This window comes from Synchytrium microbalum (genome assembly GCF_006535985.1).
Source record: "Synchytrium microbalum strain JEL517 chromosome Unknown SmJEL517_scf0003, whole genome shotgun sequence".
NCBI classification, from domain to species: domain Eukaryota; kingdom Fungi; phylum Chytridiomycota; class Chytridiomycetes; order Synchytriales; family Synchytriaceae; genus Synchytrium; species Synchytrium microbalum.
In genome coordinates, this window is record NW_022158352.1 from 257,981 (window position 1) to 271,892 (window position 13,912).

Consider the following 13,912-nt stretch of genomic DNA (forward strand, 5'->3'; position numbering starts at 1 on the left):
CAGCGAAAATGGCACGATTGACGCTCTCCCTGTCATTGGCATTGCTAGGTCTCGTGAACTATGTCTATTCTCAAAAGTTAGTGTCTGATTGTGCCTCTCTGACTTTGAAAGTCTTGGGTGGCTGGCTAAAACAACTTTTCGCTCTACAGATGCGGTGCCCTCAACGGAGGAGCTAGTTGCTCGACATTCTCCAGTGACTATGACTGTTGTTCCATGTACGTATGAAGAGCTGTAATTGATTCGCAGCGCCCTTTTTGGACGTCCAAAAAACCTTGGTGGGCTGCGTAGTTGGGTGGTTCTTCGCAGCCAGGCCAAAAGCTTTCCAGTTTTTTAAAAATTTACTATACCAATCATTAATAATTACCTCTTCCAATATAGGTACGGGTGGTGTGGTGTAAGTGCTCAATTCATCCCGATTTCGTTGAGGTGCAATCTCTTACATGCTTTTCTCATACCTAGCATGGTGATTTCACCAGTGCGGACCAGTGGTGTGGTACAGGCTGCCAGCCTGGATATGGAAACTGTGCAAGTGTACGTGTTTTTGGTATTGTGTGTTTTGGGAGGTTGCATGTGTCGACGTTTCTGCGCACGCCCAACACGTTCACCTTATTATCTAGACTTCAAGCGCTGGCAAGAGCGCTGCACAAGTTGCCGCTTTACCTGTAAGATCCGATGGTCAGTGTGGTAGTACTGCAAGTGCTGTCTGTGACACTGCTGGATCTATCCCATGTTGTAGTCAATACGGTTACTGGTATGTCTCTGAATGCTCCTGATCTTTGAACTCCCTTCTCATCCTTGGCTTCTGTCCATTTATTCAGTGGTTCTGGAGATGATTGGTGTGGTACAGGATGCCAAAGCACCTACGGAACCTGTAATGGAACTTCATCGTCCTCCTCCTCATCTTCATCATCTTCATCGGCTTCGTCATCATCAAGCTCCAGCTCGAGCTCTTCAAGCTCCTCTGGTTCCATTACAACAGATGGACGTTGTGGTTCTGCAGTTGGAACACTTTGTGATTCGAACGGCGGTGATCCATGTTGTTCACAATACGGCTGGTGTATGTATTCTCGCTGGAATTCAATTCGCTAGAGTTCGCTGGCACGGTGCTAAACATTTTATTTCGTTTTTAGGTGGTGCTACTGATGCCCATTGTTCCAGTGGTTGTCAATCAGGCTTTGGCACTTGTGGTACCAATAGTGTAACCAAAGTTACGAGTTCTTCTTCAACGTCGTCGTCCTCATCATCGTCGTCATCATCATCTTCAGTAAGTATCGAACATCAGGGTAGCATTAAAAATGTCTGGGACTTTATTTTGTATCTGACCATTCCCCATTCCTGACTCTAGGCGAGTTCTGGTGGTGTATCGTATCCAAACTACGGTCTCAACTATTTGCCATCCGGAGCAGAATATGTCTGGAGACAAACAGTAGTAATTGGAAACGACTACAGCAAATGTAGTGGTGAAGCAGCTCCCGCTATCATCGTAAACGGAGTAACTGTCGGTTGTGAACAAAGTGGAGCTGATACCAGAAACAGTGGCGGCCACAACTATGCTTACAATTGCCAGTGAGTATTGTATCGTCTTGTACTTTTTTTTTGTTGTTGCAGAATTCGACTTTTGATGCAGTGCCTCACACTTTCACTATCAACAGGGGCTGGATTTATAACCCATCTACATTCCAGTGCTGTGCACCACTAAACCCATCATGTTGTGCTGCTACTGGTGGAACAACTGCCTGTGGTGCCCAATACAGTAACAAAGGATTATGCTGGAATAAATTAGGAGTTGTACAGCTTGCTGATGGCTCCTGTGGAGCCGATGGTGTTAACATGTTCTTCTCTGAGGAGAAGCATTGTTGCATGCCAGGCAAGTAATTGCTTTCTTGCCCATCTCTTCGAATGCGTCATTAACTTTTATTCCATTCGTTTTTCATAGGCTGGGACCCATGCTACGATTGCCTCACTGGTGGTCGCAGAGATTAGGTCGCTAGACATAGAAGATAGGGAGTGTGATCATGGTGGTAGTGTACAGAAAGGTTATTGTGGCACCCTCATACATTTGTTCGGAGAAAGGACGTTACCCGTCATTAAAAGAAGATATAGTAATTGACGATATGCTGGAATCATATCGATTCGATTTATATATATATACAGTTTGAATGCAAGAACTACTATTCGCCAGCCTTTGCATTGCGCCTATTTCAACATTTTTAAGCAACACGTTTAAAGCAACGTTATGGGATTGGTAAAATGCAGTTTTTACGTGTCAAACGCGTCCGTCGTTGCTTCCTCGTTTCTTTTCCACTTCCAACGCTCCGAACCTCGAACTTGATAAGTGCACAGCAATCCGAAAATCGCTTCCCCAGAGCGTGAGAAGGCCATTATCGCCCGATTTACTGGCTCATTTTAATGTTATTGGCATTATCCAAGGATCTGGTATCGCACTATAATGGACTCGAAACGAAAAGCAGCAACATTGTCCGATGACACCAAGAAGAAGAGGAGGACGTCAAGTCTAGCAGAACTGAAGGTAAATATGAATAATTATTACGCGGGAACTAGTGTCTATCATAAGGATCTCTCAGTTTATGACCTAGAACATGTGAAAGCCGCCAAACATTAACATCAAACTCTAATTTTTCGAATCATAGAAGAAACAACAAGAGAGAAGAGCATCATTGCCACCATCAGCTAGTCAACCAGAACCAATTCCGACAACTGCACAAAACTCATTGCTGTTCTCACAAGGATCGTCATTCAGGAGATACTCGTCATTCTCACCAACAAGCACCGTCTCTCCTTCTGAATTGACACCATTACAACAACAGCCTCCACCACCAGCACCTACAGTACAGCATGCACCTCCATTATCGTCGAATTATACTAGAACGGCATCAACCGACTCGTCACGACCATTCGCTGTAACGACAACTTCGACTTCATTACGCAGTATTATTGAGAAACCAAGTCGTAATCCCTTCTCGCTATTGGACACATTGTCAAATCCTGGCGAAGCGATCGGTGGGAAGGTCGCTGAAGAAGAATCGATATCATTACATGAACCGTTTGTCATGTTTCGTAAAAATGCCTCCAAAGGTGGTAGTATTGCTGTGGCTGCTGAAGTTGATGTTGAGATGCTACCCTCAAAACCAGTAGCTGCTCGTGTAAGTAATAACAAAAAACCCTCGAAGCTGATAAAGTAATTGCCTCAACATTCCGTTCAATTCATAGCCCTTTGAGAGATCTTTCTCATGTCCTGTTGGAGGTTTATTGTCCAACCCGAAACCACCATTACATGCACCGGTGCCTAGTGAAGCTCGAGCATTCGCAGAAATCAGTGAAGAAAAAGACAAACTCGAAGCGCAAATTGCAAGTCTGAGCCAGGAAGCTTCAACTATTGCCGAGCCTTCGTCGATTCTCAGCTTTCTCAGTCGCCCGTCAATCGTAAGGTCTTTAATTCGTGTTTCGTGACATACATGAGTAGGAGTCAATACTTCTTTGCTTCTTGTAGGATTCGTCCAACCATGACTTTCATCAATTCGACAGTTTGCAACGAGGCAAGTACGCATTTTCAGCCAGAGAAGGTGCAGCTGTGGACTAAACGAAAATATCCCTCTATCAAGATATGGCACCAGGAACAAAGTCATCAACGACATCGGTAAGCTACTTCAATTGTCGCATACCTACGCTGCTAGAGCTTACCTTTTGAACCACTTTCAAGGCCAGCTCATCTTCAGCTTACAAAGTACGCTTTTCTTGGTTATCAGAGTGAATTGTCTCTGCGTATGTTGAACGATTCTCAAAATGTAGGTTGGTTCGTCACTTCCATCGGATTGGACTCTCAAACGATCAATCATCTTTCTGTCTCGTACATCTTTGGACTGGTGCTCTTCTCAAAACTCGATCCAAGATTCAATCAACTTGTTTTCCTTTGTTCAAGATAATCAGAAGGAGAAGGTTGGTCCCCCTGTAAATGATGACACTCTGAAACAACTTTTTGACATCTTTTTGTTGTCAGGATGCAAAAGTAGCTTTTGATCATAGTTTATACTATTGGGCCTACATTGATCGTCCAGCACCACAACAAGTGGCATTGATGACCAAAGTCTTGCCGAAAGCTCGAGAAGCAAAGCTGAAGCCCGAAGAATTGGCAGGACTTCAGCATTTCCAGTCTTGTGAAGAACAATGGTACGTCTCAGTATCAGTTGATACATGTAGCCGTATATATTTTTGACGACATTGAATACTAGGAAGCAAGCCATTCGCTCCGTATACCATTCTGTACGAAACAACTTGACGGATGAATTCTACTATATAAATGGGGAATTCTCAGCTCATTTTCGGGCTGGCAAGTCAACCAAGAGTGGTCAGTGTGAAGCAGTTATTTCAAATGCAACACGTGGATTACGCAAGTCCTTAGAAGGCGAAGGTTAGTGGTATCTTGCTCTGATCGCATTGTTGATATTTCTAGTCAACCTGATCGCTTTCTGTCTCTTCTAGGTATTGCATTTGAAGTGTGCACACGTAAGAAGAAATGGGCAACTGAAGCATTGCCAGAAGTCACAAAGGATACAGAGCAAGAGTTGGAAGAGATGGAACAACAACAACCTGGTCGAACGTGAGTTGGAGTCTCAATGTCCCACTGGACAAATATGCTGATTTGTTTGCAACCCCAAATGTTGTTCAGCATTGTCTCAAACAAGGAACAGGAGGAATCATCACCATCATTGCATTTCAAGGGACACCCTGGTGTCCACGGTGTTTTTGATTATTTGTTGAATTGGAGGGATGAACGCGCTAATCGACGAGCTGCTCAGTTGCCAATCTTGTTATCTCACAAGCCATTCTTGCACGCTACATTGAAGTCTTTGGAGGTGAGGGTTGACAAGCATCGTGATGGCGGTTGAAGCAGTCACAAACCGTTATGACATACGACCTTCATGCTTTTACTCTTTGTTTTTGTGCATAGATCGTAAAAAACGGCAAGATCCTCAACAATTCTTCATTTGACTCTGTATCTGGAATGCAAAAAGTCGAAACCATGTATCGATTGGAATTGGTTGGTCATGTGCTGCCACGAACCATGTCAATACTGGTTGAACTCATGGCCAATCGTACTGGTATGAACGGATTCATGGCTACACTTGTATGTGATGAGAAAACCATTGGATTGAATGATACCCTGCTGGCAAGCAACGATGATGAAGATGAAGATTGTCGCCTGATACCGATCCGATCAATTGGATATAAAGATGGACAGTTTGCATGGAAGTAATGTTAATTTGAAAAATAAACGCTGGCTAATTTAAGATAGCGATGCATCGAACTTCATGGGGACTTTTTTTGTTCATGCGAAAAGTTTGCGATTTTTTGTATAGGTGATTTCTCTACAACAGGACTATATCTTACAAGCATCCTCCTTCCCAGGCAGATTTTAGTATGGTGGGTTGAATGGTTGTTGATTCTGTGGAGTTTGTTGAGCTAAATGTTCAGCAATTGCTCCCTAAAAAAGGTGTCAATCTGTCAGACAAAAAAAGCACCAAGATTCAACAAAAAGCCTTTACCGGAGGTTGATTCATCATCTCCATTAGCAATGAGGGATTCAACATTGGTCTTGCAGGTTGAGTTGCGTAACCTCTTGGAGCTGGATATTGGCTGTACATTGACTCTGGATGTCTGTGAGCCAAGAAATCACCTTGCAGTTGCTGTGGTGGTGGTCTGCCCATTGGATTGCTTGGTAGTAAGGATGGAGATGTTCTGTTGATGTCACCTTCACCTATTTGTACAACTTGTTAGAGAGAAAACAAAATAATTTGTTGACTGATTTGATGGAAGTCCCAAACCCGAAAACCCACCACTACTACTACGAATCCCCAAAGCTGCAGCAACAGAATTCGAGCTAGACTTTTTAGCCAGGATACTATTCTGCACCATTGCAGCTAATTGTGATTGAGTCGTCCCACCGCCACCACCACTGTAAGACATAGGACGCTGTTGTTGTTGGGCTGGGCCCGACGAGTTGAGTAGTTGGGGGCTGTTGTACATGGATGGACGAGCAGGTGGATGGCTAAATATAGGAGGAGAGGAAGATAGTAGAGATGGTCGTTGTTCTGGATGATGCTGTTGTTGGTGGTGTTGCTGAAGCTGTTGTTGTTGGAGAATCGGTGATTGATGTTGCTGCTGTTGTTGTGGTAGTGATGTCATAGTACCCATACCAGCAAATCCAGATTGTTCAGCTGGTCTTGACATACCCATATTTATCGGCTGTTGCTGTTGCTGTTGATTGTTCATTGCACCACCACTACTAATATTACCAGTCTGACTAGGCTGCTTGGAAAACATGTTCATAACTCTACTGAAATCATCTTGCGGTGGTATTGGGCTAACAGAGCTGGGTTTCGACTGCATTCCGAATTTAGCCAATAAATCAGCTTCTGATAATACTACAGGTTGTCGTATTGATGATTCGGATGAGGCAGAGATGGATGGTGCCATGGCAGCTTCAGGAAACCGTTTCGATAACATGGCAATAGGATTATTACTACTACTATTATTGCTATTAATCGATGCAAACACATCAGGTTGCTCTCTGACGGGTACTACATTTGATATGGGTTCTGGAGATGGACTGGGACTTGTTTGTTCTCCCTCCAATTCAAAGAATCGTCTAAACCTTGGACCTCCACTTCCAGCGCTACCTCCAGTACCAGTGTTACTGCTGTTTATGCTCGATGTTGCCAGTAATTTCTTACTGAGTATAGCATCGGCACCAGTTTCTGATGATATGGCCATTATAGGGTTTACGTTTCCAAATGCGACTGGGTTTGTTGCTGGCTGTATCACTGGAGCTACCGCAGTCTTCTCGTCTGGCAGTGGATCACCACGAGCAACACGTTCTTGTTCCTTCATTCGTGCTCTAAACTTGGCAAATTCATCCATTCCTTCTTTTACTTGGAAACTAAACATATCTTTACTAGAAGGTGCTGAGGCTGCGGTCGCTGTTGCTGCTTTTGTTGTTACAGGTGCAGCAGTAGTAGAGCTCGAAGTGGTATTACGAAGAGCAGAAGGTTCAGGCTCTGCCCATTCAGGAGCTTGTTCCTCTGAATTGTTGTACCTTCCATTTGATCGATCTCCATACGAAGAGCCCTGCTGCGGTCGATCATTTCTCACATTCATATTGTAGCTGTTGTTTTCTGGTTTACGAGGATTGAATGAGCTCTTTGGATCTATGTTGCTGCTGTTCGTGGGTCTTGGAGGTAATCGATTGTTGCCTGTTGAGTTGGTATAGTAAAAAATGAGACCTGGATCAAGACATATGAGTTGATGATCGAGGGAAGTTTGTAGGACATACCATCTTCACGACGCATAGGTCCTCTTTGACCATCTCTTGAATCTCGAAGACTTTGACCTCGACCAGCACTTTGTGTGTTTCTGAGCTGTGGTAGTCCTAGGCCGTCTGATCCACTACCAACCTAAAGACAGCACACACATACTTGTTAGGATGAAAACGGCGACAGGCGGAACCTGTTTATGAAGCCTCTTACCCTTGTAAGTCTCGCAACTGGCGTCACTTCATCTTTAACATCTCCAAGCTCCTTTTTCGTAGATGAAGCGAAATTCATTTTAGGAGGTCCCAGAACGATATTCGCCTTGTCTGTCGTAACTGGTCTGTTTGTGGCAATGCCCCTCTCTCTTGATAGAATTCCTGTTCTATTTTGTTCATTGTTTCCAAGAGCATCATCGGGTGTCCGTGACCGTTTATCTTCTACTTTGGGAACTAGATTTGTTCTTTCACTAATGAAAAATCAGTAACAAGGAATGCCTTCAGTAAAGGTTGGATTGTGTATCATTATTGTTTGCAGGACCAATGTTCAACCGCATTCAATGAAGAAGACAGCCAGAGGCTTTTGCATTCCAAGCTCGATTCAAAGAAACATAATCAACGAAAACACAACGATGCATCGGGCATTCAACACGTACGTGATGTAGAATTCCACAAGGTTATCTGGTTTTGTCACAAGAGGAGACTCTTGAAGCTTTAAGAGCAGCTCACGGGAGTACCGCTTACGAGGCTCTACTTCATCTTCCATCGTGAACTCCCCACTTGGGCCAATGCTCTTTTCGCCAAACTTGCAAATTTCGAAAACAAAGTCACAGCATGACTGACGCAAACGTACAAAAACGCAGTTTCATTAGCAAATGGCGATTACTTTTAATTTTCAACGAACACGAAAACGGGGATCTTATTACAAAGGTTGTTTTCCAGTATTTCCTAATTTGATGCATATGATCAGATAAACAAGAACGAGCTTAAAAAACAGTGCACTCATTATGAGAGTTTAAATTGGGCATTGTATATCTGATCTGGCACAAAGGTGGCCGAAATCTAAGACGATAATGATCAGCAATCGACCAAAACGACGAAGCTGCGACGCCGCGATTGTATCGTACCTGTTTGCCACCAAAGTATCGACCATTCATGGTTGACAAGCATGCCTGAGTCTCTGAAGGAAGTGAAAATTTGATGTAAATATGTCCCTAATGGAAAGAAGGATAGAGTAAGCGTCAAATTGGCCAAGTTGAGCAGCAACAGGACAGTCACGATACTTACAGCAGTTTCTTTTTGTAATGAGATGTGCGAAATTGTCCCAAACTTGGAGCATTCGGCCTTGACATCCTCTTCGATTTCCTTGTCCCAATTAGGTTCAGACTCTCTAATGTAATAGAGTTAGAGAAGTAAAACAAACGCAAAGCGAAACGAGAATAGGTCATACGTACTCGTTAGGATCAAACATGTTCTTCAGCAACACACATCTCGTCGCAATGACAGGGACGGTGATCTTTCTATTACAACAGCAGAGAGAAAAATAGTCAGCACAAGCCAAACTACGACGTGTAACCCAAATTGCAAAAATCAAACCCATCAAAGACTCACGGTATGACAGGTGCAGCAACAGGTGCTGGTGACCCAAGTATAGTATCATCACGAGCAAGCTTAGCCATCAATTCAGCCCTAGCATGCGAATTCAATGCAAAACCAGGTCCATCATGATCATCCAGGTTAGCAAAAGCGTTCAGACCGTTATTTGCAGCATTGGTGCCTCCAACACTGCCAGTAGCAAGGCCAAGAGCTTGCTTATCTTGCGTGACAAGGTTGACTTTAAGCTAAGTTGATGGAAAAAAACTGTCCTAAGAGAAAGGTAACGGAATGGAGATCTTGAACCACTGACAAACTTACTGGACGACCAGCCAATTCGAATCCATTCATCTTTTGTAGTGCTTGATTTGCATCTTCAGATTTACGATATCTATTGTAAGAGTAGGTAAATGTCATGATCAAGCAGGCAAACCATCTTGACAAGCAAAGCACTCACTGGACAAATGCAAATCCACGAGAACGACCAGTATCAGCATCCTTGTGCATTTGCACTAAATCAAGAGGACCAAATGGTTCAAAAACAGCTCGCAAGTCTTCTTCGGTAATATTGAAATGCAATGACCCAATGTATAAGCGATTGAAGCTTGGTTCCTTGCCACTATATTGTCGTAAAAATGCTTTGTTAGCATGTGCATAAAATGAATAAAATACTGGTTCGACAAGAAACAAACGGATGAAGATGCGAGTAGTAATAACTTACGCTGCTTGTTCAGCAAGACGATTCTTTTCGGATTCCGTCAACTCGATCAAGATAGGAAGACCCAATAGTTTCTGTCCGTTCATTTCAATAGCTTTTGCGACACTTTCTTCATCATAAAACTCGACATACCCGATACTAAAGAGTAGAAACAAGACGTCAGAACCAAAGAGGAAAGAGTTATAGAGGAACTAAAGCCGTCAGCTTGAATAACCCTTCAGCTCGGACGAAAAACAAAACCAAAAACAAAGGAACATACGACTTACCCCTTGGAACGACCAGATATGCGATCTACGATGATTTTGACATCTCTGACTTTGCCAGCGGCACTCAAGAAATCCTTCAATTCACGTTCCTTGAGACGGGCAGCCAGTTGCCTAGCAAATATAGTACGACGATCACGATCGGATTCACTAACTTCTTGAGATTTACTACGACGACGATCACGGGAAGTACTTCTCCTACGGTCTCTAGAGTCCCTTCGAGCCGGAGATGGAGGTCGTCTATAATGTGGTTGATAGTGGTCACCTCTTTCACGATCACGACGAGAAGCACGATCACGATCTCTTTCACGATCACGGTCTCCTCTATCTCGTCCTCCACCATCTCGTTCTCTGTCACCACGGTCTCCACGATCACCTTTGTCTCGGTCACGTCTGTCCCTGCTCCTCCTTCGTGGAGAGCGACTTCCACGACGGTGACGCGAGGTAGATCGACTTGAACGACGAGAACGGCCTTTGGATCTGGAACGTGAACGGTGTCGTCGACGACGTTCTCCAGATCTGGACCTGTGAGATCCACTTCCTTCATGATCACCATTCTCTTTTCTATTTATGATGAAGAAGAGGAAAGTCAGAGGGGTGCTGATGAAGTATATAAAAGGCTTTTCAACTATCAACTGCCATTAAACAACAAAAGAAAGTAATTGTTTCATCGACTTACGACTTTCTGTCAGAAGGAGGCTCATCAGTTGGCGCAGCATCTACATCCATATGAGTATCGTCACCATTTGATATTGTTCGTTCAGAGCCTTCTTTTGGGACTTCTCTTCGTGGTTTTTCCTAATGTGAGGATGTGTTGGATGTTAAGCACCCTGCATTCTTCCGAAATGTTTGATGCATGATGAGATGAGCAAGCAAGACTTACCTCCTTGATATATGGAGCTTCCAAGAGTTGCTAAAATGACGAAGAATTGACAGGAATTAGTATTCAGATAGCATGCGAATAACTGTGCCGAGTTGACATCGTCCGAGCAAACAAGAAAAGTGATAACAGTACCTCGATTTCGTCCATAATTTGATAGGGTCACTATGAAACTCCTAGTAATGCGATGATATTGACCTATATTCAACCAATAGTAGTTATATTGTATTTGCTTGTCTGCTCAAAGTTGGGTTTTGTTGGAAGGAGAGCAAGACGGGATGAGTAGAGTCACGTCACGAATAGTGGAGACCAAACAAAGCCTTTGATTGATAGATCAAATGATCAAAAGTATATATTGTATATTGCGAAAGTACATAAATGATCTAATGGTTGTTCTATGACGCTTTCGCGACGAGGAGGTGACATTTTGTAGTTTTCGCGTCGCCACCGTAGTCAAATTCAATTGGATATTCAATTTAATTATAGAATACAAGCTTGCTTCCTCGTATTTTGCGGTTCAATCATTCAATCTCTCATACGATTCTTCGCTCGTTTTCAAAACTCTTGCACACAACTTGAGCTAGGAGAATCATTGATTAGAGAGACTACCAAGGTAAGGGCATGTATGTATTTTTGTAGCAAGCCATGCACATTATAATAGTTATCATTTTCTTTCTGCCTATATCCTATTCGCTCGACAACTAATCAACTCTTCTTCCTCATCACAAAAAACTCTAGAAATCAAGCATTAAACGAACAACAACAAGGAGAGAGAGAGTATTTATTATACTGTTTTCTATATTCAGAAATGATGAGCGACTCAAAGCCGAAAGTCCCGGAACATCGTATTGCTGGCTTCAAGAACCGGGGATCATTGAAACCTGAAGAACTGCGCCGTCGAAGAGATGAAGTCGCTGTCGAAATCCGAAGACAAAAGAGAGAAGACTCGGTCGCCAAACGTAGAAACATAAATGCCGTCGTCGGTGGTAGTCTCTCTGAAAGTGAAGATGAGAATCTCGCTGGCACTGGTGTCTCGCTAGTATGTTGTGTGTTTGATGATTATAACGCAAAATGCACATACTCACTATACACTTCTAGTTGGCCGAACACCTTCCTCAAATGGTACAAGGTGTATTCTCTGGTTCGGTAGATGAGCAACTACAAGCTACTGCGAGGTTTAGGAAGCTCTTGTCAAAAGGTGTGTGGGTATATTGTGCATAGTTTGTTTTATGAAATACAGCAAAGGATAGTATACACAATCATTAACTCGTTATTATTAGAACGCAATCCACCAATCGATGATGTTGTACAATGTGGTGTCATTCCAAAGTTTGTCGAATTCCTCAGGTCCCCAAACAATCTACTCCAAGTATGTCTTGTTCTGACTCATACTTACATCCAATCATTGTTAGAAGGACGAATACACTAATACTGACACTACTTTCACTATCTAGTTCGAAGCTGCATGGGCATTGACCAACATTGCATCCGGCTCATCGGAACAAACTCGTGTCGTCATTGACAGTGGAGCTGTTCCCATCTTTGTTGAATTATTGGGTTCTCCTGTTGCTGATGTTCGTGAACAGGTAACTATAAACTGCATGATGTTGAAAAGTCAGAACATAGTACAATTCTTAGTGTCGTTTGTACAGGCTGTCTGGGCTTTGGGAAACATTGCTGGTGACAGTCCAAGTTGTCGAGACTTTGTACTTCGAGAAGGCTCATTGAGGCCAATATTGAACATCTTGAACGAAAACACAAACAAGTTGTCGATGCTTCGAAACGCTACCTGGACTCTCAGCAACGTAAGTTTAGTGTTTGAATCGACTTCAAGCTATTCCTGCGCCACTAGTCGTGCATTTTTTGAAACATGCACTCATTATAATAATCGTTTTCTTTGTAGTTCTGTCGTGGAAAGAATCCTCCTCCAGACTGGAATATGATTGCACCCGCTCTCCCAGTCCTCGCCAAACTCATCTATGCTCAAGATGAAGAAGTCTTGACTGATGCCTGCTGGGCCATCTCATACCTATCTGATGGTGCTAACGAGAAGATCCAGGCAGTCATTGAAGCTGGTGTCAGTCGTCGATTGGTAGAATTGCTCATGTAAGTACAGATCATACGACTAGATTTTTTGCCTCATCTTAATTTTCTGCCACCACTTGTAGGCATCCTTCATATATGGTTCAAACACCAGCATTGAGATCAGTAGGAAACATAGTCACTGGTGATGATATTCAAACCCAAGTGATTATCAATTGCAATGTACTGGTCGCCTTATTGCACTTGTTGGGCAGTCCCAAGGAAACAATTCGAAAAGAAGCATGCTGGACTATCTCCAATATTACTGCCGGAAATGCTGCTCAAATCCAGGTAAGTCATTGTTTAATGGTGATGCCTGTTGCTTGAGCAGACAAAACGTGATGTCTGTTGAAAAACGTCTTCTACTTTGTACTTAAAATACGTTTTGCTTCTCTTACCATTTAGGCCGTAATTGATGCCAATATCATACCACCTCTCATTGAAATTCTTCAACACGGAGATTTCAAAACCAAGAAGGAAGCATGCTGGGCCATCTCGAATGCAACATCAGGTGGATTGGCACAACCCTCTCAAATCCGATATTTGGTATCTCGAGGCTGCATCAAACCACTATGCGACTTGTTGAGTGGGCAAGATAACAAGATCATCCAAGTAGCATTGGATGGTCTTGAAAACATCTTGAAGGTTGGAGAGTCTGACAAAGTAGCAGCCAATGGAGACGTGAATCAAATGGCCGTGTTTATTGAAGATGCAGGAGGAATGGAGAAGGTGTATGCTCTTCAATCACATGACAACTTGGAAATCTATAAGAAGGCCTACTCGATTATCGAAAAGTATTATAGTGACGAAGAAGATACTGGTATGCAAGCTCAAACAGATCAAACTGGAATGTTTGCCTTCCCAGCTCAAGGCATGGATGTACCACAACAAGGATATCAATTTGGTGGTCAACAACAGTAATCCCCAAACAGCCAAACACCCTTCACTCACCGTAATTATCTCAAAAACACCATCCCATCATTCGTCAAAAGAGTGAGCAGAACCCAAATGTTAAAAAAAACCAACCCCTTTTTAGACCGCTGGAAAAACCA

General features: G+C 43.1%; 4 protein-coding genes across 4 annotated transcripts; 3 read left to right on the plus strand and 1 right to left on the minus strand.

The window, feature by feature from the left end:
• Positions 1-2,449: 2,449 nt before the first annotated feature.
• SmJEL517_g00844 (uncharacterized protein) lies at positions 2,450-3,601 on the plus strand (the record flags this gene model as incomplete). The annotated part of the gene is made up of 4 exons (XM_031166772.1): positions 2,450-2,530; positions 2,652-3,164; positions 3,232-3,444; positions 3,512-3,601. The coding sequence occupies 4 exons, from the start codon at positions 2,450-2,452 to the stop codon at positions 3,599-3,601; spliced, it is 897 nt and encodes a 298-aa protein (XP_031027118.1).
• Positions 3,602-3,625: 24 nt separating this feature from the next.
• On the plus strand, positions 3,626-5,275 carry SmJEL517_g00845 (uncharacterized protein; the record flags this gene model as incomplete). The annotated part of the gene is made up of 8 exons (XM_031166773.1): positions 3,626-3,658; positions 3,722-3,745; positions 3,811-3,957; positions 4,019-4,188; positions 4,251-4,429; positions 4,501-4,618; positions 4,688-4,874; positions 4,970-5,275. The coding sequence occupies 8 exons, from the start codon at positions 3,626-3,628 to the stop codon at positions 5,273-5,275; spliced, it is 1,164 nt and encodes a 387-aa protein (XP_031027117.1).
• Positions 5,276-8,329: 3,054 nt separating this feature from the next.
• Positions 8,330-10,928, minus strand: SmJEL517_g00846 (uncharacterized protein; the record flags this gene model as incomplete). Its single annotated transcript, XM_031166774.1, has 12 exons — positions 8,330-8,386; positions 8,452-8,538; positions 8,612-8,714; positions 8,779-8,844; positions 8,936-9,165; positions 9,239-9,308; positions 9,375-9,536; positions 9,639-9,773; positions 9,902-10,462; positions 10,578-10,696; positions 10,782-10,811; positions 10,914-10,928. The coding sequence occupies 12 exons, from the start codon at positions 10,926-10,928 to the stop codon at positions 8,330-8,332; spliced, it is 1,635 nt and encodes a 544-aa protein (XP_031027116.1).
• Positions 10,929-11,589: 661 nt separating this feature from the next.
• Positions 11,590-13,781, plus strand: SmJEL517_g00847 (uncharacterized protein; the record flags this gene model as incomplete). Its single annotated transcript, XM_031166775.1, has 8 exons — positions 11,590-11,817; positions 11,877-11,976; positions 12,059-12,147; positions 12,233-12,364; positions 12,431-12,583; positions 12,682-12,884; positions 12,947-13,151; positions 13,266-13,781. 8 exons carry the CDS (start codon positions 11,590-11,592, stop codon positions 13,779-13,781), a joined length of 1,626 nt encoding a protein of 541 aa, XP_031027115.1.
• Positions 13,782-13,912: the final 131 nt, after the last annotated feature.